The sequence below is a fragment of the Bactrocera neohumeralis genome, chromosome 2, assembly GCF_024586455.1.
Source record: "Bactrocera neohumeralis isolate Rockhampton chromosome 2, APGP_CSIRO_Bneo_wtdbg2-racon-allhic-juicebox.fasta_v2, whole genome shotgun sequence".
In the NCBI taxonomy this organism is placed as follows: Eukaryota; Metazoa; Arthropoda; class Insecta; order Diptera; family Tephritidae; genus Bactrocera; species Bactrocera neohumeralis.
The window spans coordinates 13,079,400-13,102,636 of record NC_065919.1 but is presented as its reverse complement, the minus strand read 5'-3'; the positions used below and the strand labels follow the sequence as shown (position 1 = coordinate 13,102,636).

Sequence of the window (23,237 nt, the reverse complement as noted above, 5' to 3'; positions counted from 1 at the left end):
TATAAGTAAAGCAGGCGCCGTGCCTGGTCAGTGCTTAGGTGATTCTCGCGTATCGCTGTGATTTGATTTGTAAGCGACACGTTGGCTTCAGGAGAGGCTGGCTGCCATCTGCCGCTATATAAGTAAAGCAGGCGCCGTGCCTGGTCAGTGCTTAGGTGATTCTCGCGCATCGAAGTGATTTGATTGGCAAGCGACACATTGGCTTCAGGAGAAACTGGCTGCTTCTGTCGCTATATAAGTAAAGCAGGCGCCGTGCCTGGTCAGTGCTTAGGTGATTCTCGCGTATCGCTGTGATTTGTAAGCGACACGTTGGCTTCAGGAGAAGCTGGCTGCCATCTGTCGCTATATAAGTAAAGCAGGCGCCGTGCCTGGTCAGTGCTTAGGTGATTCTCGCGCATCGATGTGATTTGATTTGTAAGCGACACGTTGGCTTCAGGAGAGGCTGGCTGCCATCTGCCGCTATATAAGTAAAGCAGGCGCCGTGCCTGGTCAGTGCTTAGGTGATTCTCGCGCATCGATGTGATTTGATTTGTAAGCGACACGTTGGCTTCAGGAGAGGCTGGCTGCCATCTGCTATATAAGTAAAGCAGGCGCCGTGCCTGGTCATCTTAGGTGATTCGCGTATCGTTGTGATAATTTGTAAACGTTGGCAGGAGAAACTGCTGCTTCTGTCGCTATATAAGTAAAGCAGGCGCCGTGCCTGGTCAGTGCTTAGGTGATTCTCGCGCATCGATTGGTTTGATTTGAAAGCGACACGTTGGCTTCAGGAGAGGCTGGCTGCCATCTGCCGCTATATAAGTAAAGCAGGCGCCGTGCCTGGTCAGTGCTTAGGTGATTCTCGCGCATCGCTGTGATTTGATTTGTAAGCGACACGTTGGCTTCAGGAGAGGCTGGCTGCCATCTGCCGCTATATAAGTAAAGCAGGCGCCGTGCCTGGTCAGTGCTTAGGTGATTCTCGCGCATCGCTGTGATTTGATTTGTAAGCGACACGTTGGCTTCAGGAGAGGCTGGCTGCCATCTGCCGCTATATAAGTAAAGCAGGCGCCGTGCCTGGTCAGTGCTTAGGTGTTTCTCGCGCATCGAAGTGATTTGATTGGCAAGCGATACGTTGGCTTCAGGAGAAACTGGCTGCTTCTGTCGCTATATACTAAGTAAAGCAGGCGTCATGCCTCAATGTGATTTAATTTTGAAGTCACAAGGTGACTTACATGGGACACGGTGTTTCTTTCTTGATATTAATAACTTCGTAGCAAACTTAATATATACTGCTCAAGGAATAAAAATCTCAAAGCGCTTTAAAGAAACATTTGAAGCGGCTTTTTGAACACTTAATTTTAAACACTCACTAATCACTAAATGGATTTTGAAATTATAGACGTATATATAATAATTCCAAATTATACTTCCCCAAATAGAAATAAAGATTTGTTGGAAAAGGCGCGTATCATATCTTGAAAAGGCGCAACTCAGTAAAGTAAAAATTAGGCAGAACCGAAACAAATAGCCGAACAGGAAGTATTAACAGATTTATAAGCTGAATCCGTAGAAAATTGAAAATTGAAGATAACACAACAGTACTAAACTTAAAGTTTTTCTTTCTCGATTAAGCTGATACATAATGAAGAACAGCTCACGAAGTTTAAAATTTAAACAGTTTTACTAACACTGTTGTAATTAAATTCGCCTAACTTTACGAACACATTGAGTGTTTAATCTGACAACACCTTGATAACAAGACAGAGTTACCAAATCATCTTTTTATATTGGAGATAGTGGATTTTTATTTAAACAAATTAGTAAAGAAAATACTTTAATAAACCGTGTTATAACAAACAGACAAAGCGCAATACAGTTTTAAATAATTATACATTAGTTATAAAAAATACTTACGAAATTGGTCTGCAACTATTGTTGAGGAATGTCAACCCTACTCATGCTAACTTTACAGGCCGGTTGGAAACATCATCTCACAGTTGTTTGCCACCGCTCATAAGAGTCGTCAATACGTTATTAGATATCGCAGCGGCAGCGTGATTTCAACCATTCCAAAAACGTGCATTTGTGATAGCTTTAAAAAGCGACTAATATTAAGCAATTATATTTCAACACCTGTTAAAAAAATTCACTAAAATGGCTGATGAACGAAAGGCTCTCGCAATAAAATTATATGAAATCAATGCTTTCAAATTCGGCGATTTCAAAATGAAAGTGGGCATTAATTCACCTGTTTACTTTGATTTACGCGTAATTGTTAGCTATCCGGAAGTGATGGTAGGTTCTATTTAAATATACATTCATTCGGATAACTTCCTCTATTTTGTTTATAGAAAACAGTTTCGGATTTAATTGCCGCCCACATCAAAGAGCACCAATTGACGGCGAAACACGTTTGTGGTGTCCCATATACAGCTCTTCCATTGGCCACTTTGGTCTCCGTACAGCAAGGTACCCCTATGCTGGTGCGACGTAAGGAAGCAAAAGATTATGGCACCAAAAAGCTTATCGAAGGTCTCTACAATGCAGGAGACACGTGTCTAATTGTTGAAGATGTCGTAACATCTGGTTCAAGTGTTTTGGATACAGTACGCGATTTGCAAAAAGAAGGTATTGTTGTCACCGATGCCGTCGTGGTTGTTGATCGAGAGCAAGGGGGAGCGATGAATATCGCAAAACAGCAAGTGCGCATGCACTCTTTATTTACGCTGTCTTTTCTCCTTAACACGTTGCTCGATGCAGGAAAGATTCAACGCGACACTGTGGATGCAGTTGCAAAATATATTGCTGCATATCAAATTAAAGGGGATGGATCGTTTGTAAATCCACAGAGTAAAGTTGGTGAGTAAACATACAGAAAAAGTAAATCATTCAAATAAAAAATGGTTATTTATTGTTGTATTGATATAATCGGTTGGTAAATTGTGTATATATTTGATTATTTGGGTAGATCCTTTTAATAGCAATTTTGTTTTTTAACAATTTGTTTCATTAAATTATATGCCAGATTGTTAAGATATCAAAGGGTTTTATTAATATCAATTTAGTATTGAAAGCATAGCCAACAAAATATAATAAAACGTTTGCGCATCATTAATATACGATATATACATAAATTAATCTCAATATAAAAAATTATCAGTAATTTTACTATAGCCGTGAAAAAACCAAAATACATACATATGTATGTCTATCATCATCACCATCATATATTGATATAACTTATCACAATTGTTGGATATATGTTTTATTATCATGATAATATTTATTTATTAGTAGCGCTCAGATATTTACTGATTGATGAGTTAATACTTTGCAAAATTTAATTAGATTTAGAATATTTGGTTGTTTAATTGTTTCGAAGCAATTTTGGTTGATATCGTCATTGTATCTAATAACCGTTATTTGTTTGCGGAATGCTGCAGTGATGATTGTTCTTGATCAGGTAAAATGCTCTTTCGTTCCGGTAACGTTAACTACTAACACTGCTAAAGAGTTTTTATTAAAAATGTTTGTATTACTATTTCAAAATATTTTTACTATGATTTTTCCCTTTTCTTACTTTCAGCTAATGAATTCTCAAGGACTAAGCTTTCATTCGAGCATCGCGCCACTTTAGCGAAATCTGAGCTAGCCAAGCAGCTTTTCCATCTGATGGCTAGCAAAAAGACAAACCTTTGCCTTGCCGCTGATCTCACTAAATCTGATGAAATTCTTAATATTGCTGAAATTTGTGGGCCTTATATTTGCGTGCTTAAAACACACGTTGACATCGTAGAGGATTTTGATGAAGCATTTATACAGAAGTTACGCTGCTTGGCTGATAAACACAATTTCTTAATAATGGAAGATCGCAAATTTGCCGATATTGGAAATACGGTGTCCCTTCAATATGGCAAAGGCGTATATAAAATAGCGAACTGGGCGGATTTGGTTACAGCGCACGCACTTTCAGGTCGTAGCATATTGCAAGGACTCAAAGCCGGTCTTGCTGACAGTGCATCAGATGGAAGAAAACATGGCGTATTTTTACTTGCCGAATTGTCTAATTCAGGCAGTTTAATCGATGCTAAGTATTCCGAAGCGGCTAGTAAGATTGCAACTGAAGGCGCAGACATTGATTTTGTTGCTGGTGTTGTGTGTCAATCGGCCAGCTGCTTCCATTTCCCTGGTTTAGTTCAACTTACACCGGGTGTAAAAATCGATGATACTGTCGACCAGCTGGGGCAGCAATATCAAACACCCGAGCATGTAGTGCAGGAACGTGGTGCCGATATCGGTGTGGTGGGACGTGGAATTTTACAAGCTAAGTGTGTTGAAAAAGCAGCAGCTCTATACCGTGATCGGCTTTGGGCAGCATATACTGATCGCATAGCGAAATAGTATCATATTAATGCATTCTATATTAAATATTTGTCTTACCTTTTATAATTATGACGAGGGTACAAATAATTATTAATTAAAATCTGATAAATCTGTCTTTTAATTATGATTTTTGTTAGATGGGAAATTCAAGTATTTGGTTTTGCACTAATGATAGTGTTTAAACGTCTAAATCATAAATTTATAGGAATTTTATGTTACAATATTAAAAATTATGGAAAATTTTAAAGTAAAAGTTATTAAAATTATATAAAACCGATCCAATGATGACTGCGGATTGTGAAAGTGCAATCATTTCCAAAAAAAAAAACGTGTAAAGACTGCTCTTAAGTTAGGCAAATCTTTCACCCAAAATGATTGATTTGTTACAATAAAACACAGAAAGGCTATTGGGCAAATACTTCTTTGTTCAATTTAAAGAGAAGCACAATAATAATATTACAATACGTATCCGAGTTTTTACTAATATGTTTAAATAGGTTTGTTTGATGAGTAGAAGTACTTCTCCATAGGAAAATTAATCCACTAGTTAAATATGTTAGGGCACATGTTAATAAGACGCCAAAGTGCTTAAAGCATAGCCACTATCACCATTCACGTCATCCTGTAAAGATTAAAAGAAGAAACATGACAAATGTTCAAAATTGTACATTAATTAAAAGTCTATTTATTTGTTCACGAATAATACTTTATTTGATGAAATCGGTTATTGCACTTGAAAATATAGTTTTCAAATATACTAAATATATTTTTAGTAAAAAAGTTTGAAATAAAGAGTTAATACATACAACATAAAAATGTAAGGTATTCGTCGAAAATTTGAAAACAATACTTTAAGCTTTACATTTTATCTACATATACCTCCAAAAGAAGGACATTTCTATGCAAAGTCCTCAATACAAAAGCAATATGTTTTATACATACAAGAAATAATTTTGAAAACTTTTATAAGTAGTTAAAGCATATTTTGGTCGAACTTTGTTCGTATTTTTTGTTTCAAGATATTTAAAATCACAAGCTTGTTAATATCAATAAAGGCGTTTTGGCATTTTTTTTTGCTTATCAGATAATCTTAAATGCAAAGCCTTCTTCGAGCTGCGCTATGCTGCTTTCTTCGCCTTGTCTTTTACATATGTAAGTATGTAGTTCTACAGTAAACATCAAGCATTCTACCAGGCAACCATAGTGACAAGCGCAAAACCGATCTCGGACTGTGAATCCTCCTGCAAAGCACACAACGTTGCAGATTAGTGTGGATTTGGTGGGTTGAAGTGTTTTCAAAAAGACAGTTAATAGAGAGAAGAAGAGACAAAAGCAAAGAGAAGTTTTTAAATATTTGTTCAAGGTTGTAAACAGTTACAAGGTTGCTTAAAATAATTATATAAGTTAATTAGAGTTTGGGTGAATTTTGTTAATAATTATGAGCGGGTGCGTGTGTTTGCTCAACGCAAGCAAAAATTTAAAAAGTGTTGTGAATTATAAATTTGATAATTTGAAAAAGTATACGAAATTTGATGTTTGCCAAAATGATCTGAATAACCAACTATTAAATGTTAATGGCAGTGTTTAGTATTTACAACAGCCCTAGTTACGATCATATATGTATTAAATTTGCTGTCAGTAATTGATTAAATTATTGTTCTTAATATTTTGCAGTCTTCAGAAAAAATTAATGTAGGTTACTAATATATATCAAGATAATTTTTATGGAAAGTCAAATATGATTTAAATGTAGTTTGCTTGTTATATGTTTTTTTCGAATACATTCCACTTTGGAAATATTTTTGTAATATACCTATGCACGTATGTATGTAGTAAATATTATATGTACCCAGTTATATATATATAGTTATGCCAAAAAAGAATGGTGTTAGTTTAGACTTTACTCCCGATTAAACGCATTTTAATATTTTGTTTGAATGACTTTGTAAAAAAGGGGTGAAAATTTTTACTTAACTAGATATATAATATGCAATAGGCAAAATAATTCCTTAAAGTTATACAAAAACAACTACTTTATTTTAAAATTAGTATATTCCCGATATATATTAGTATTCTGACGATTAATTTTTCTTAATCCACGCTCGCTTAATTGTATCGCTTCTATAAATCCACCTTTGAGTACCTTGTGCTTATTAGCCCGTTTTCTATCATTTCCACCAGACTATTAAGCTAGCGACTCTTTTTTTAATTTACGATCTGATTAGATAAGCATGATAAAGTTTAGCATTGATAGCGTCAATTGCGATGTGGTATGTTGGAGATAAATAAATAGTTCTCACTTTATTTGTATATGAAATGCACATTTATTCATAAGCATTTGTTTCAACTACATATGTAAATTTAAGTATATATATAAGGAAAACCGAGCGCAAATGATTTTCATATATAAAATATGTTTCTTTAATGTGGAATAATATATAAATAAAAATAACAATTGAGATTTGATGCATAACACAATAATATTCGACGTAAAAAAGTGTGAATGATACACTAGTAGAATAACATTTAATGCCTAAACAGGCACTTTTTGCTATTTTCTTTACAAAAGTCAACAATTATTCAAACTTCAACGGTATTGTATATTTATAGGCAGATTAAGTTGTAGATAAATAGGTAGTTGAGTTGAGAATGTTTTCTTGAGATTTTATATGTATGAACGAGTAAGTTTATGTGCGCTTTGACGTGCATTTATAAGGCATATTTTTAGGAGATAAACGGTGAACAGCACCGCCATTTGCATTTCGCTTGTTTGACTTCCGTTGTTTATACAATATTTCTTTCATCATTAGGTACTTTTAGTAAATTAAAAATACATTCAGTTTTATTTGTTTTCTTTGAAAGTCTATTTTCGGTCTTAGAATCCGACAATAGCCAATAGGGCACGTTTGTAATCGCCAGAGGTGTCGCCCTGAAAAAGTCGAATGTTTTTAATTTAATTTCAATTCGGATTTTGAACAGAAACGAATAAATAATTAAGATTAAAAAAGGGTTTTCTTTGTGGTGTGTTGAACCAGAAATCTTTTCTCTACGCTATCTTCTTATCACCGTGAAAATGGGCAGAGTTACACAAAAAATATAGATTTTAAATAATTTGCAATCACACACATTAAAGAGAAGTCAACTAGCAAGCATTTAACAAAATTTTATAAGATCTTTTTAGTTTTTTTTTAGAAAATTAGGCATTAATGTCAACAAGCAAAAAAAAACAACAACCTACTCAAAAAAGGAAGTCAAGCATAACAAATTTAAGCACAAATTAGTATACACTTGTACAAAATATTTCAAGCTATTTGATAGCGAAAAAATTTCGAAAGATGTTTTAATTTTTTAAGGTTATAGGATTGCAGTAATGTTTTCACAAATTGCTATGGTATGACGCAACTGACTTTGTACCTAAATTTTTCATTGAAAAAAGTTATATATTCTCATTTGCATTGCAACTTCTTTTATACAAGAAGCTTTCTGCCTATCAGAGCCACTAGGAAATATGAAATATGAGTGAGAAATAATAATAAAAAAGTAAGCATGCAATCTTGATTCCGCATAACCAAAACATGAAAAAGTCATACAAACACCGATTGATTTAAAAGTAATAGAACCCATTAGTAAAATCAAAAAACTATTTAAAAAATAAATTTAAATAAACCGGACTTTGCAGTGATATGCTAATATTTACACGTATGTACAAAATAATATACATATTTTTTTTTAATCAAGCACTGCAAAGTCCTAGCTTCACTAATAAATTAAAGAAAATAGATATAAAACCATTTCATTTACCTTGATCCAAGATTCCAAGCTCTTGCCATATTTATTTTGGAATGCTTCCTTAATATCTCCCAAATCGATTTCCGAACGACTGACCACAATACGGATCAGCGTCTTGTCCTTGGTACCCATACCATGCATGGACTCGTATAAACGTTCGGCGAAGTAGTCAACCTTCGACTTGCAACATTTCACTGCAATAACAAATATTATTGCAATCATAAAATTTTACTGCAACACCTCACTTACCGATTGCGAGGAAGCCACGCTCCACGGAGCCGCTGAATTCGCGCTTAATCGCCTTCTCAATATCGTTACCAGAGATATTTTCGTATTCGAGGAAGATCTGTCGCAACTGCTGGTACGAACGTGTGATCAAAATTGAATTGAATGTGGACTCATCGGTACCCCATTGACCTTCGCCGGCTTCATGCAAAGCTTGTGCATCCGCAACAGCGGCGGCTTCATCAACACCCTAAAAGAAATTTGGGAAACGTGTATACATATATAAACATCACGTTCTAAATAAAATTATAACTTACCTGGTTTTCATCGCGGTTACCCTGCACCAGCGATACGCACAAGCGTTTGAAGTGTCCGCTGGTATCACCCTTCAAGTCGGACTCCAATGAACGACCAAAGCTCTGTTCATAGAACTGTGCAATGGTCTTAATACCATAATTGGAAAGTGTGCAGAGAATTTCAATGATTGCCTCCTCATCGGTACCCAACCCCGAAATGGCGTCATGCAATTCATTGGCATAGAATTGTGGCAATGGTGTCATCAATGCGACGATAACATTCTCGAATTTGCCGCTTAATTCTGATTTCAGTTCGGAAAGCAAATCTTTGCCGTAGGAAGTTTTAAAAGCTTCAGCGATTTCCAAACGTTGCACGATGCCGCGACGTGCCAAGATTTCGATGATGGACTTCTCGTCGGTGCCAAAACCCTTCATGGCTTTGCGTAGAATGGCTGCATCTTCGACGGGATCGAAAGGATCAGCGGGGTAGACGGTGGGTGTGCACTATAAAAGAAAATTGCGAAAGTTTTAATAATATTACAACACTCCTCTATCATAATTTAATCAGTCAATAGTATTTTATCTATAGAAATGCATAAACATACTTAGGTATGTATGTATGTATGTTCATATACAATATATAATTATCGTTGCGGTATGATAAGAAAAATTTATTAAACAAAAGAGATAATAATTAACTGCGCGGATTTATCATTTTGCAAATATTTAACAGGCTTTGTCGTACAAACTAACTGATTAGATTATCAGAAAGTTGTGAAAACATATTTCATGCATTTCAATTACAATCTGACAATTGGATATAATAACAGTTTCACATTATTTCATTATTAATATAATAGAAGTATAATTTAAGATGAGCATAAAACTTGTATAGATATATACGAAAATTTTTATTATTACCGTTACGTGGATTTCGAAATGAAAGTCGAAATATTTTGGGATACCTACAGATTTATATACACACATATACCAATAAGTAATATACATATATATTTTTCTACGTTTTACGTGCAGTCATATGTATGTACATATGTATATGCAAAGATTTCTAATCCGATAAAATTGCAATTTATGCTTCGAAATCACAACTTTTATAAAATGTATGATAATCTTCATAAAAAAACCTTGTACAATATTTGTATACCCTAACATAAAAAATTTACGATAAATAACCTTTGCTAAACAATTACTCAGTACACTCAAAATTGCGTGTATATAATAAAAATTAATTTATGACTCATACAATAAATTTAGTAAATCATAAACTCACCTTGAATGGATAATATTCAGCGGAGCTCATTTTGTTTGGTTTCTTAGTTTATTTAGTTACTTAAAAATGTAATAAATCACGCTGAAATGAAATAGAAAATAAAATCATTTATTAAAATATCATAAGACTATATATTTGAGGTTATATGCTAATTACTATAGTAACTTACATTGAACAAAACGTTCAGATAGTGTTGCGACCCAATGACGCCGCCGTTCAGAAGATGTTTTGTTCAATATAAGTTACTGTAATAAAGTAATTAGCACGTAACCAAAACACCTTCTGAACGTTTTGTTCAATATAACTTCGAAACGTCAGAATAAATAATTTTTTTTTGTACTATTAAAATTTATTTCTAAACAATTCCTTCCTGAAAACCGAATTTCAAAAAAAAAAAAACAAAAAATAGACAAAGAAATGTGTCATTTTGACTAAAAATGCTAAAAATATTGTAAACTAAAAATAAAAAAAAACATCAGCTTTATTAATCTAATCAGGAATATGTACATACATATGTATGTATGTATGTTATTATGTTATTAAACATAAACCCTTATATACATACATACATACATTTTACCTGACCGCACTTTTTTATTAGCTTTAGCGTGTTACGCCATGGCATGTGAAACAGTACAAACATACTCGTATGTATGTACCTATACGCATAATATTTCAGAAAAATTGTTGTGTACACAAAACGATGACGCCATTCAAAAACAGAAACTAAAACCAAAAAGTGGCAGAATACGGCTTAGAAAAACAAGAATTATGTAACATACACACCGATCTATGTAAGCCAGTAACTTAATATTTCGCGTACAGCCAATTGAACACACCCTCATTCAACAAGGACACGCTACTTTAGACACAATAAATTATATTTAACTTGCGTCGCAATCTGTCCTTTGAGTGCCAAAAACAAATCGCACTTGCTTCCAATGATGGCGCCAAACCGCAGTCACTTGGCGACCATGAGTATTTATTTATTATGTATGCATATTTTTTTTTCTGGAATTAGTAAAAAGTTGGTCAAACATCAAACTTGCATTGCTCAGCCATTGTAATAGTGACTCAAAGGGGTCAAACGCTGCATACAAAGTTTTGTACAAGTTGAAAGTGAAAGTTTTCTCGGGTCAGTATACAGAATATATATACAAGCAGCGTATGTGTGTATATATGGGCTGGGCAGACTATATATGTACTTGCTTAAGCATGAACTAACATTCAAATTGTATATTTGTAGGTTAATATTATGTAGTACCAGATAGGTATACAAATATATTCATAAACGAGTACATAGGACACCGCGTCCATCTATGGGCGTGTAATGAGTGAAATGTCTCATACGTCGGTTTGCGGCGACAGTCTGGATAATTGAAATCTCAGTAGACATGTAACACATCCTTATATAAGTATATTTTCCGACAGACATTGGAATACCAGAAAGTAGCTTTGAAAAAACTCTCACAAAAACTTATCCAAAATACAATGGCGCCTTCAAACTTGGGAGAGGCGCTCGACTAAACAACCAGCAAATAAGTAAGGTGTATGTTTTTTTATATATGTACATACATACATATGTATGTACATGTGCAATTATATTTATTATTATAAGAGGATGGGTACTAACGTGGGTGGACGGATCATACTCAAAAGACTGTCATGAGCGACAATAAAAGTCATTATTCTAGCGAAACGAAATAATTTTGAGGTCATTTTTTTAAGAGACTGTTAAGAGGCTCTATTCGTGAACACGTCATTAAAATTCTTGACGCTGCGCTTTATAAGCAATTCACGCCCAGAGAGCAAACTTGAAGAAGAATGTGCGTCGAAAGCAACCGAAGAAAAAATTGGAATTGCCTTTTGAATGCAGACAAGTGGGTTTTGTGATTTGAATACTAAGCCTTAAAGAAATTATAAAAATATAGATGTGAAAAAACACCATAAATACAAAAAGCATATACGAAAGTTAAAATAAAAGCTAACAAGAATAAAGCTTGCAATGACGTGGCTCACGAAGAAGCTTGCTGCTTGTAAATTTTTATGCTTTGATTTCAAAACTGGTTTGCATTTCTAAGGCGAGCATTGTATATATATTTATATATGTGTATTGCACATGTGAAAGTATATATGTACATACGTGTAGTAGAATGAAGCGCTCAAAATGCGAAGCAACAAAATCTTTCACAGCCGGCAAATTGTATAGGTACATGCATATGCACATATGTATGTATGTATAGATCTATATACTTATAAATATTTGGATTGAGCTACTGAAAAAACAAAACCCTGTTTTCACATTTGATTGCAACAATTGTGACCGCGTACATGAAGCGAGATATTTGATCGTAAGGGCAAACCACCATGACTGTCAGATAATGCTCAGCCTAAGAAAAATCACATAGGTGTGATATTTAAGCTAGATAACTGTAATGAAATTTGAAGCAGAAAAGCAAATAGAGAATACAAAATTTTAGTAAAAATCATCCAAGTGAGCTTTTTAGAGCGAACAAGCCATTGGCAATTGACGCAGCTATTTAGTAATATATTCAAGTGAATTTGCATACAGGTATTTATGTAAGTACATATGAATGTTATGTATTCGCTTTGTTAATTAGAATGTTTGTGTATGGAATATTTTTGCACAAAATTCGCCAATAAGGCAGTAACGAAAATCAAGATTAGAATTAAAATATGTATTAAAAAATAGCAGTAACTGCATTAATAATTAATAATTAAATTGCGAGTTATTCAATTAAGAGATTTTGTATTATTTAGAAAGAGGAGGAGGAATGGTAAAACTTTTTAGCGAAAGTTTGATTGTTGTCTTACCGTCAAAAAGCATTTCAAAAATAAATTAAAATCATGTTTTTTCGTATCTTTGTAGCTTTTAAACTTTGTAAATAATTTGATATAGCTTTTTAGCATTTTTTTTTTGTAATTTAACACAACAACTAATATTAACACCACTTAATATTTTACTGAGGACTATCGTAGTTCTCAGTAAGATCGATGACTATACATACATACATATGTGTACATTGTTATAATGAATCATTGACAAACAAACATGAATATCCGTATGCATGAATGTACATATGTATACATTTATATATACTGAAATACTTCATTGCGCTACACTGAGTCATATGATCAACGAAAATATTCGTGGAAGTAAATAAATCTGTTAAAAGCATTCACCTGAACTAACAGAACTATATAAATATACATATATAATATTTATAGTATGTATGTATATATTCAATACTAAAAATGCATTAAATTATAACAAGCTCGATTATTAAATACTATGGACATTAATCATCTTGCAAGCGTTGAAAGTTTGAAGGAGAGAAGGTGTAAAAAATGCAATTTATGTTGTTATTTAAATTGTTCATTTATAATATAATATATAATAATGAACTTGTGACTTTCGATTTCTGCTTTATTACTCACATCCGTTGCATTTACTCGGTATGTACATATATACGTATGTATGTATATGACGTGCCCAGCAATATTTTTTCTCATTTGCGGCGATCAAAACGCTCTTCAGCTAAGCTCTATAGGCAAAAGTATGCCGAGTACATTTTGTTTAGCCACACGATCTTAAACAGATGCCGCTTTATAAAAGCTATAATTTAAGTTGTCTATGTGTAAATGTATACACCCCTACATATACACTTGTGTAGATACATATCTGAAATACATATACTATGCACATCGAACTTTCTATAGCCTTTTTTAATACATTATTTATCTATAGACAGCAAACAGCACTGCCCCGTTGGCAAATACTGCCAGAAGAAATCTTCTTGCATATTTATTTTAGTGATTCTTATGTATACAATCACATATACATACATACATATGCATATTTCTGTTTTTATGGATGTATGTAGGTTTTAGGTGCAAGTATATGAACGAATATTTTTTTTTTAATTGATATTGTTTTATACAGTGAGTATGTTTTCAGTTGATTCATTGTAATTACATCGTTAGTTTGTTTTGTTTAGCAATTATCATATTGCTAACCTTTGTATTCAGACACTTTGTTGTTGTTATTTACAAATGTTGGCGGTGATGATGTTGGTGTTTAGTTGGAATGATGATGTCATCAGCTGCTGGTAGAGCGCTTGATTTTATTCATTCCAATGGGAAATATATATAATTTCGGAAAAAAAGAATTCATTTACTCTTTTTTAACAAAAAAATAAATAAAAATATAGAAAAACTAACAGTTGGAGAATAAAATTATTTCCTACAAATAATCAAAAAATCAAAAACCGCGCCCAGTTTTGTTAATCTTGAAGTAAAACTTTATATTCTCCGCAAAACCACAGTTATTCACTACACTTTTTCTCTCATTTCACACATTTTAAATGCACTGCAGACGTAATTTGTGTGTAAGAATTAAAAAAAAGCACACAAATAAATAAATAAATACGTATATTCACACAAAGTGAAAGTTGAACATTAAACTATTTTTAATAAATTTCTATTTACCACAAGCGAATGTATTTTTGTACTGCCAATTGTGTACACTCTCTGCTTCAACGCCTCAACGTAGACTGAAATGCGCCGCACAAATGTAATTACTTTTATTCGCGCGAGCATTGGAAGTGCACAAAAGTAGGTGAATATCAGTTGGGGGAGCGTAAGCTAACAAGAGTCATTAAGCTCTGCACCAACAACAAACCACTACCGGCTTTGAATGTTTGACATGTAGAGCAAATGCTAATTTGTAAATGATTTTCAGAGTGGAGGATACCCTCTTTCTCTACAGTTTCTCTCTCGCACCTATTATGCTCTTCCAATTGAATATTTCAACTTCTTGGACTGAGAGAGAGCAACATTTCCAAACGCCGGCTATAACAAAGACACAACATCTTTTATTTTTTGTTGTTGCGCAAAATATCGAGAGCTTTCTAATAATTAGAAGCTTTGTTCTAAATAACGTCATATACTTGGCTTAAATTTAAGCGCACATATTCACAACACGATTGTTTCCAAAAGAACGTCATGCAATAAAGCCATGGTGAATCAACAAAAAACAAATATAAAAACAATAACAATATGACTAATGACAACACCAATAAACATACATATGTAGATAATATAAATAGTGTATCCCATAGAGATTGAATTGTGCAAGACTAAAAGAGATAATTATTAATGAATGTGAGTTTTTAAGATTTGTATTTTAAAAACATTCCCGAATACTGAAATATTAAAGGTAAAATTCATGTTCTGTATTTCATTCTTGGCGCCAATTTTATGAACACATACATACATAGTGTACATGTATGGATAAATGTATGCAAATAAATTAATTCTTGGTAGTTTGTTTATTATATTTATTATTACTGTTTGTTTAAAAATGCCTGGTTTTGAAATATATTTTGAGAAAATCTGGTTTCGAGCAATATGTCATACTTGCAGAAACGGCTTTAATATACACATTTCAAAACAATGGCACATTTTAAAATACTGTTTAAATTATTCTAAATTTTTTTATAAGCAATATCTTAACCATCTGAAATATACATATATATATGTATATGTGAAATATACGTCAAGCATATCTTATTTTACCTGAGATTAGCCAATTTTAGAAACTTACTGATAGTTATTATTGTAAGTCTAACTCAGACTTCCTCGTTATTTCCGCCGTCAAATCACTTGAAAAAATTCTTACAACTATAATGATTTACTTAGTTTAATTTAAAAAATGTGTACTCGCTATGGATGAATCATAACCATTAAAATAAGCTTGAGAATAAATTGCCTTTTAAACTAATAGAGAGCGCGTCTCTCAATAGTTTCGTACTCACACAAACTTTAAATCTCAATAAACATTGAATACGCTGTTAGTGTTTACAAAGACGTGCTGCAATTCAACTAAAACGCTTTACATTAAATTACAATGATACACTTATGGAATTCTATAGAGTAATTGACTTTCATAACGTCACAGCAATTAATCATGAAGGTAAAAATAATCATATGATGGGTGCTAGTACACTTACCACTTTGCAAAAATAATAGATTATAGCTAGCTAGAGTTAAAAATTGTTTGCTGTTTATGATACATCACGAATTCCATTTTGTTTAATCTGAAAGTAAAAAATCTTTAGTTTAACGTACGAATTTTTAAAGACGACAAATTACCACAAAAGGTAGAGCTACTTTTGGTACTATATTCGACTTTTCCATCAATGCAACGAAACAATTTTCTTCAATACATTTACTAAGAATGATGCGCTGATTAATTTTATGTCCGTGGCTGTCGCCTAATGCTGGACATATGTTCCAGTCATTGCCAGTAACACGCGTTGTTAACTCATTTGTTATAACAACCTGCAATAAAATAAATCTTTATATTGAAAATATTAAGCATATATGCATAATAATATCGGCTGAATTCCTTGTATTTTTTTATTAAATTTTGACACTTACTACTACTTTATATTCTGCCGCTAACTGCTGTAGCTGAGATAATAAGTTATAAACTACTCCAGTACGTTCTGCCACATCTTCAATTAAGCGCAAAGGGAAGGAGAACGAATCAATGATGATCAGTTTTATCTATAAATATTACATATGTATAATATATAATTTCATAATCTTAAATATGTTTGATAATATGGAAATAATTATTTGTACCTCATTGTTATTAATTAGCATTTCACGTAGACTCTCGACTGCTGTTTGTAGTACTATATGATTTTCGCAGTACATATAAGTTACTCCTGCCAGTATTGAGTTAACTGTAAAAGGATATTGCGTGCCTAAGTCAACCCCAGTTTTGGGTAAGGCACGAATGAAGCGTTTTTCGGCACAGTACGCAATATCTGAATTATTTTTTTATTTAGTAAAGATAAGATGACAAACAATAACCTAAGATTTCTTTACCTCGCAAACGATTAGGACTGAAATCTTGATTTGTATCCAAATACACAGCTTGGCCCTGAAGACCACCCACTCTTCGTGGAAATTGCACATTGATACAAAGCTGCAAACTGTTTATTATAATCATTAATTTGTCGATTTTCGAATACAAATTATATAAAATAATATTACCACATTTGTGTTTTTCCACAACCTGGTCCACCGCAAAATTCAGTAATCAAACCAGCTGCAAGGCCACCTTCTAAAATATCATCTAATTTTTTACAAAGAGTTATAATGCGTGGCATTTCTTTCTCTTGTCGCCATATCTCAAAACAACTTATTTTAAACATCGTATTTTACTTTTAAAGAAAATTTATATTGTGAAAATTGGCGGTTTTATTTACAATTGGTGGGTGCCGGTTTGTTTGCGTTTTATGATCAGCTGATTGCAACAACAGTGTTGTAAAGCTTTTTAATATTATTATACTTGGATTGGAATAAAGCGCATAACGTAATCGAATCGTAATGATATTAAAGCAAATGTTTAACTTGTAAAAATTTTCATTTCTTAATAAATAAATGCAAAAATCGGAAATATTTATAAATAGGAAGGAAAGGAGAATAAAAAAGGAATAATCAGAAACATATACTAGTTTTCACTAACATGTTGCCAATTTTTCACGCATATATTGGTTTTAATACAACTCTGTGCTTTTGTTTCCGATTCCGACAATTATTCTTCCATTAACGTTTTCCTGGTGATTTCCTATTTTTTTGGTGATTTTTATATAATAATAATTTATTTGTCCATAAAGTAAATATACAAAGCACAAATTTCATTTATTGTCGAACTGGTAACATTGCCTTCCAATAACTTTTAAAATATTTACCAATATGTGATAAAATGTCCGGAAATATGCAGGTTATAATTTTAGTTTTCCTGCGGTCTAATAAACATATATTTACATATATATATGTGCATAATATTCTGTATTTGGATGATTTATTTATAAGTTATTCGGTAATCCAATCTTAGTGTTTATCAAAAATATTCTAAAATAGCAATAGCAACTTCACATGTTGTCATACGTTGAATTACACAAAGGAAATTATTTTTTCCTTAGTGCGACTACCGTTATTTTCTTAATTCCACTTCATTTGTCTACAATTTTTTTTTTGTAATTACTTATCTTAGGAAATTTCATTTGAAGGATGAAGGACAACAGTGGCAAAGAATTATTACTGACGACATTGATAGTGGTGTAACAGCAATTGAGATTGAAACTATGCCAGAAGGATATAATCTCAATATTAGATGGAACCTAGAAATTCAGTATCAAAAATTAACTAAATTGAAACGGACCAACCACTATCGATACATCACCTTGTGAGCAGACATTCAGCGCAGTCAATAGATTAATTTCGTCAATAAACTCAAGGCAGTATCCTTTACGTGCTGAACTGGACCAAAAATACTGATGAGTAATTAAGTATTCACGAAAATTCGGGCAAAACAATAGCAAAATTTGTACACGTGAAAAAATTCCATACATCACACAACATTATTATTCACGCTTCTGGATCAATATCACGTATCAGTTTTTCTACCATGGACAGGATACATAATATTAAATATGCCATGAAGTTTATAACACCCAGAAGGAAACTTTTGGAACCCTATAAAATATATATAAAAATTGTCAGTGTGACCAGCTGAGTCGATTTAGCCATGTCGATCTCAAATTTTAAAATTTTGTTGATGTAGCAGCAGAATTCTGCAAAGTGGACAGTCCGTTCCCACGACAGTCGGTAGCGGACCAATACTGCATATAGCTACCATACAAACTGAACTATCGGAATTAAGTCTTTGTATTGAAAACTTTTTTATTTGATGAGGTATCTTCACGAAATTTGTATAATTTCAAGGATAAAAATCCGGATCCATTCCGATTACTTAGACCAAACTTCCATTTACACATATTATTGCGGTACAATCTTCCATGAAACCGTTCAGATCGGACCACGACACGGCTCGATGACACTTCCATTGTAGAATAGTGTATGCATGCGCTTTCTTGAAGGTTTATATATATACAATTACAACTTGCAGAGAATCAAATTGGCACCTCTCTATTGTCCCCTCTATAATTTGGAGCGTATTATTTCAAGTGCTAATATTTATGAGACCGCTCACGAGATTGCTTTTATCAGTAAATAGTTTTATCAAATACTCTCATGTTGAACTACATAAATCCGGGAAAATACATAACGGCATTATACCTAAACAAGGTATAAATAGAGACCGTCCAAGTTTCGTGTTCATAGAAAAGAAGTGTTTGTACGTTAAACAACTTCTGTGTGTGTTTACGAAAGTAGCCGTTATAATTTTAAAGACATTTTGAAAAATCAAAAAAATGGTTGGTACTTCGAAGGAAAAACGCCTCTTTAAACAGTATGAACCAACAATTTGTTACAATAAGCCGCCTTCAGCACAAGTTGATCCAACAGAGTATGACAGCAAACGGCTTGAAACACTTTCAGGTGAGATCGTCGAAACACTGATCGTACCAAAGCGCACCGCTCGCACATGGACAATGCAGGCTGGCGATTTGTGTCGCATTACTGTATGTGAAGGTTCACAGGTGGGTGATATGAATTTCTGGAATTTGGACAATATCAAGGAACACTTCTACTCGGGCAAGACACGTCAGTTGCATAGTACACATCTCAAGGTTTACGATCGCTTATGGAGTAATTTCCCCTATTTGAGACCAATGGCCACACTCGTCCACGACACCTTAGCAGATTATGGCATCGACGAGCATGGTGGTGCGCTGCACGATGTAGTTGGTACGCGTTGTGATGATTATACATACAAATTGATTACCGGTAAAGATCGTGTGGGCAGCTGTCACAGTTCACTAACGAATGCGGTGATCCAGGAGCGTGGTATGAAAGAGGAAGATGTGCATGACGTATGGAATATTTTTATGTGCACAGGTTTCACGAGAGTGAGTATAAAACAGTTATGTTACATGCAATGCTTTCTTGTATATGATATATGTGTATATGTATTGTATAGCCGTTCAAATCATTGGTATTTTGTCAAAAATTTCAGGATACTCAACAATATTTTTGCAAGCCCAGCCCAGCACGTAAAGGGGACTATCTCGAGTTTATTGCCGAAATTAATCTATTGATTGCGCTAAGTGCCTGCCCACAAGGTGATGTTTCAGTAGTGGTCGGTGAGGAAGTACCTGATGAAATATGCCATCCACTGAAAGTTGAAATTTTTCGCAAAAGTAATAATAATTAACAATTTACTTCCATTTAGACGTACATATGTATGTATGTTCATATGTTGGAATATATGTATGTATGTACATATATTTTAAAAAATACACTCTAGATACCTGCTTAGCACAAAAATTATATAAAATATGTTTTTACATACATTTTAGAATAAAGCATTTTCTGCGAACGTACATAGTTGCTTTTTTTTGTTTTTGATATACTATTCAAACCAAATTAAAGCGATTTCGTAGTAATTTCATCATAAAAACTGGTTATTCTCTTCTTGCCAAAGTATAGATTTGTAAAGATCAATTGATGCAAAAGCTGTTTCATGTTGTGAAAAGGTGAAAACTATCAGAACAACATAAGTAAGAACAAGGTAGCTCAAATATGTAAAAGCGGTATTTTTTTAAATATGTGTAATATCATTTATTAATTTTATATATTTTTTTGGATTATCCTTTACTTTATAGATGACTTCAGAAGTCACAATTCAATCACACAGTTCCATAAAATCTATCCAATTCGTAAAGACGTATGCATGTACATTTATACACATATTTATAGTATACATATGTATGTTTATAAATACAATCTAGGATCAGTTAGTCGATCTCTATCATATTTCGTAATTACCGATTGAATTTCATAGCTGTCCAATGCTGTTTGTGTATTCAACAAGGCATACCAGTTTATATAGTAGCTTTCTGTTTAATAAACAATCCGCGTACATATGTATGTATATACCTCCACATATACATATTGTACATACATATATTACGACAAAAAATTACCCAAATAATTTGTAAATAAAACGCAAAATATTTAATTATTCATCAATATTTATTTTGTCGCCTTCAAAGTAATCCCCACCAGATCTAATACACTTATGGCAACGATCAGTTATCGAACCACTTTTCGCGATGGCTTTCAGCTTCTTCAGCGAATTTTGTTTTATCTCTTCGATCCATTGAAAATGGGGAAACGCGGCATTTTTCGTTTGGGGAACAAGAAAAATTCACATCGAGTCTAATCTAGGAAAAACGGTGGTAGATCGATGGTATTCATTGCGTTTTTGGCTGTAAATTCGGTCACAATCGTACTCTTTTTGAAAAAAAGCGACATTATCGGGACATTTCAAAGTATCCACCAAAATCATTTAAACGAACTCGCAAGAGATGTGAAGCTCTCTTGCGATTTTCAAGCACAATATTCTTTACTTTTTCAAAGGTCGTCCTGAACGAGACATGTCTTCAACGATCTCTGGACCGTCTTTGAAGGCTTTGTACAGGTCATACTTTTTTTTATTGATTCCGCACACGAAATTTGGGTAGAAATACAAAATTGTAGACAAATTCTTTGTTCAATATTTTTATCCATTTTAAGAATCAAACCCATTATAATTAGATAGTCCCACCACCTTAGCAAAATACATTTTCTTGAAATATCATTTACCTGGGGAATTTATTTACAATTTCCGGGTGCTTTTTTGTCCCAATGTATATATGTAACTATATATTCGAATAAATAAATACTACAATAATTTAAGTTTCGTACTCTGTTATCCCAGGCATTAGAATTTGTCAATATGCTGGACCAAGGTGGGTCTTTACGATTTAGGAGAAGGCATAATAGACCTAATGTCGCGGTACAGTCGTTATCTACATACATATGTATCTTATCTTATCAACTCCGACTATGCTCAAACTTATACTCACTGGTTAAATAAGCTGCTCTCTTTCAAGTTTTTTATAAATGAATAAAATCTAACACTCACTTGTTAAATAAGTTGCTCTCTTTGAATTTTGCTTATAAATGAATAAAATCTAGCATCTACTGATTAGAATTCGCAGTTCTATTTGATCGCTAAAGTTGCGCGTAGAATACATATATTGCTAAGTAATTAATTGCTTGAGGTATAGTGGACATATTATTCCCAAATATGGCGGCGAACAATGGTGGTTGGTGTGGACGCGGTTTTAAACACCGTACTTTTCCTAAACACTCACCTTTGATATGTTATAATAAACCTGCATCGGCACAGGTCGATAAAACGCTGTACGACGACAAACGTTTTGAGGCGCTCACTGGCGAGATTGTGGAGACGGTGGTCGTCCCAAAGCGCAGTGCGCGCACATGGACCATGCAGGCCGGCGATTTATGTCGCATTACTGTGAGCGAGGGCTCACAGGTGGGCGATGTGAATTTTTGGAACTTGGATAATACCAAAGAACGTTTCTATTCGGGCAAAACACGTCAATTACACAGCACACATCTCAAAGTTTACGATCGCTTGTGGAGCAATTTACCTTATTTAAGGCCAATGGCCACTTTCGTTTATGACTCGTTGGCAGCCTATGGAATTGATGAGGATGGTGGTTCATTGCATGATGTGATTGGTACGCGCTGTGATGATTATACATACAAATTGATCACTGGCAATGATCGTGTGGGCAGCTGTCACAGTTCGCTAACGAAAGCGGTGATCGAGGAACGTGACTTGAAAGAGGAGGATGTGCATGATGTATGGAACATTTTTATGTGCACAGGTTTCACGAGAGTGAGTATAGAACAGTTTTGTTACAAGCAATGCTTTCTTGCATATGATAGCCGTTCAAATATTTACTTTTTTATCATAAATTTCAGGATACTCAACAATATTTCTGTAAGCCCAGTCCAGCCCGTAAAGGAGATTATATTGAATTTATTGCTGATATGAATCTTTTGGTTGCATTAAGTGCTTGCCCGCAAGGTGATGTATCTATAACGGTTGGCGAAGAGGTGCCTGATGATGTCTGCCATCCGCTAAAGGTCGAAGTTTTTCGCAAAAAGCAATAGTTTTGCAAAAATGTCTTACAAAAGTTTAATAAAAAAAATTGTTATCATTCCAAAAAACGCTTTGGTGATTTTAATTCTTATTAAATAAAATTATCTCAATAAAAGTGCATCTATCAGCAGGAATTTATTTTGAGGCAAATGATAGCTAACACTTTACACGTTAACTCAATGTAGTTAATGCGTGCTTACTTATACAAAGGGAATTCAATTTCGAACTTCTCATCATATCATTTATAATAGATACGGCG

General features: G+C 33.5%; 4 protein-coding genes across 9 annotated transcripts; 3 read left to right on the top strand and 1 right to left on the bottom strand.

Moving 5' to 3' along the window:
* The first annotated feature begins 1,834 nt into the window (after positions 1 to 1,834).
* LOC126751653 (uridine 5'-monophosphate synthase) lies at positions 1,835 to 4,468 on the top strand. Its single transcript, XM_050462082.1, has 3 exons — positions 1,835 to 2,271; positions 2,328 to 2,835; positions 3,563 to 4,468. Exons 1-3 carry the CDS (start codon positions 2,131 to 2,133, stop codon positions 4,375 to 4,377), a joined length of 1,464 nt encoding a protein of 487 aa, XP_050318039.1. The 5' UTR covers positions 1,835 to 2,130; the 3' UTR covers positions 4,378 to 4,468.
* A 296-nt stretch (positions 4,469 to 4,764) lies between these two features.
* On the bottom strand, positions 4,765 to 17,283 carry LOC126751654 (annexin B9). 5 transcript variants are annotated; one of them, XR_007665909.1, is made up of 7 exons: positions 17,047 to 17,283; positions 16,879 to 16,985; positions 16,630 to 16,817; positions 16,423 to 16,551; positions 16,135 to 16,323; positions 15,993 to 16,079; positions 9,961 to 10,041 (listed from the first exon to the last, which is right to left on the bottom strand). XR_007665909.1 is itself a non-coding variant. In XM_050462084.1 (6 exons), exons 2-6 carry the CDS (start codon positions 9,988 to 9,990, stop codon positions 4,928 to 4,930), a joined length of 975 nt encoding a protein of 324 aa, XP_050318041.1. In that variant the 5' UTR covers positions 9,991 to 10,041; positions 14,470 to 14,584; the 3' UTR covers positions 4,765 to 4,927. The 5 variants fall into 5 exon arrangements, 3 of the variants coding, with proteins under 3 accessions (XP_050318041.1, XP_050318042.1, XP_050318040.1); XR_007665910.1 differs by having other exon boundaries at positions 17,050 to 17,283; XM_050462084.1 differs by lacking the exons at positions 15,993 to 16,079; positions 16,135 to 16,323; positions 16,423 to 16,551; ... (1 more) ...; positions 16,879 to 16,985; positions 17,047 to 17,283 and adding exons at positions 4,765 to 4,981; positions 8,161 to 8,342; positions 8,398 to 8,623; positions 8,691 to 9,173; positions 14,470 to 14,584.
* Positions 17,284 to 18,563: 1,280 nt separating this feature from the next.
* Positions 18,564 to 20,342, top strand: LOC126751644 (uncharacterized). Of its 2 annotated transcripts, none has more exons than XM_050462063.1 (2): positions 18,564 to 19,868; positions 19,940 to 20,342. In XM_050462063.1, exons 1-2 carry the CDS (start codon positions 19,272 to 19,274, stop codon positions 20,171 to 20,173), a joined length of 831 nt encoding a protein of 276 aa, XP_050318020.1. In that variant the 5' UTR covers positions 18,564 to 19,271; the 3' UTR covers positions 20,174 to 20,342. The 2 variants fall into 2 exon arrangements, with proteins under 2 accessions (XP_050318020.1, XP_050318021.1); XM_050462064.1 differs by having other exon boundaries at positions 18,583 to 19,868; positions 19,976 to 20,342.
* Positions 20,343 to 21,981: 1,639 nt separating this feature from the next.
* Positions 21,982 to 23,098, top strand: LOC126751645 (uncharacterized). The gene is made up of 2 exons (XM_050462065.1): positions 21,982 to 22,711; positions 22,798 to 23,098. The coding sequence occupies exons 1-2, from the start codon at positions 22,094 to 22,096 to the stop codon at positions 22,987 to 22,989; spliced, it is 810 nt and encodes a 269-aa protein (XP_050318022.1). The 5' UTR covers positions 21,982 to 22,093; the 3' UTR covers positions 22,990 to 23,098.
* The last annotated feature ends 139 nt before the right edge of the window (positions 23,099 to 23,237 follow it).

Excerpts from the sequence above, each read along its gene's own strand:
- LOC126751654 (XM_050462084.1), bottom strand. The coding sequence starts at position 9,990 with ATGAGCTCCGCTGAATATTATCCATTCAAG. Across the intron at positions 8,343-8,397 it reads GCGTGGCTTCCTCGCAATCG|TGAAATGTTGCAAGTCGAAG; the intron begins GTAAGTGAGGTG and ends TTGTTATTGCAG. Across the intron at positions 4,982-8,160 it reads GCTTGGAATCTTGGATCAAG|GATGACGTGAATGGTGATAG; the intron begins GTAAATGAAATG and ends TAATCTTTACAG.
- LOC126751653 (XM_050462082.1), top strand. The coding sequence starts at position 2,131 with ATGGCTGATGAACGAAAGGCTCTCGCAATAAAATTATATGAAATCAAT. Across the intron at positions 2,272-2,327 it reads TTAGCTATCCGGAAGTGATG|AAAACAGTTTCGGATTTAAT; the intron begins GTAGGTTCTATT and ends TTTTGTTTATAG. Across the intron at positions 2,836-3,562 it reads AAATCCACAGAGTAAAGTTG|CTAATGAATTCTCAAGGACT; the intron begins GTGAGTAAACAT and ends TCTTACTTTCAG.
- LOC126751645 (XM_050462065.1), top strand. The coding sequence starts at position 22,094 with ATGGCGGCGAACAATGGTGGTTGGTGTGGACGCGGTTTTAAACACCGT. Across the intron at positions 22,712-22,797 it reads TGTGCACAGGTTTCACGAGA|GATACTCAACAATATTTCTG; the intron begins GTGAGTATAGAA and ends CATAAATTTCAG.
- LOC126751644 (XM_050462063.1), top strand. The coding sequence starts at position 19,272 with ATGGTTGGTACTTCGAAGGAAAAACGCCTCTTTAAACAGTATGAACCA. Across the intron at positions 19,869-19,939 it reads TGTGCACAGGTTTCACGAGA|CCGTTCAAATCATTGGTATT; the intron begins GTGAGTATAAAA and ends TGTATTGTATAG.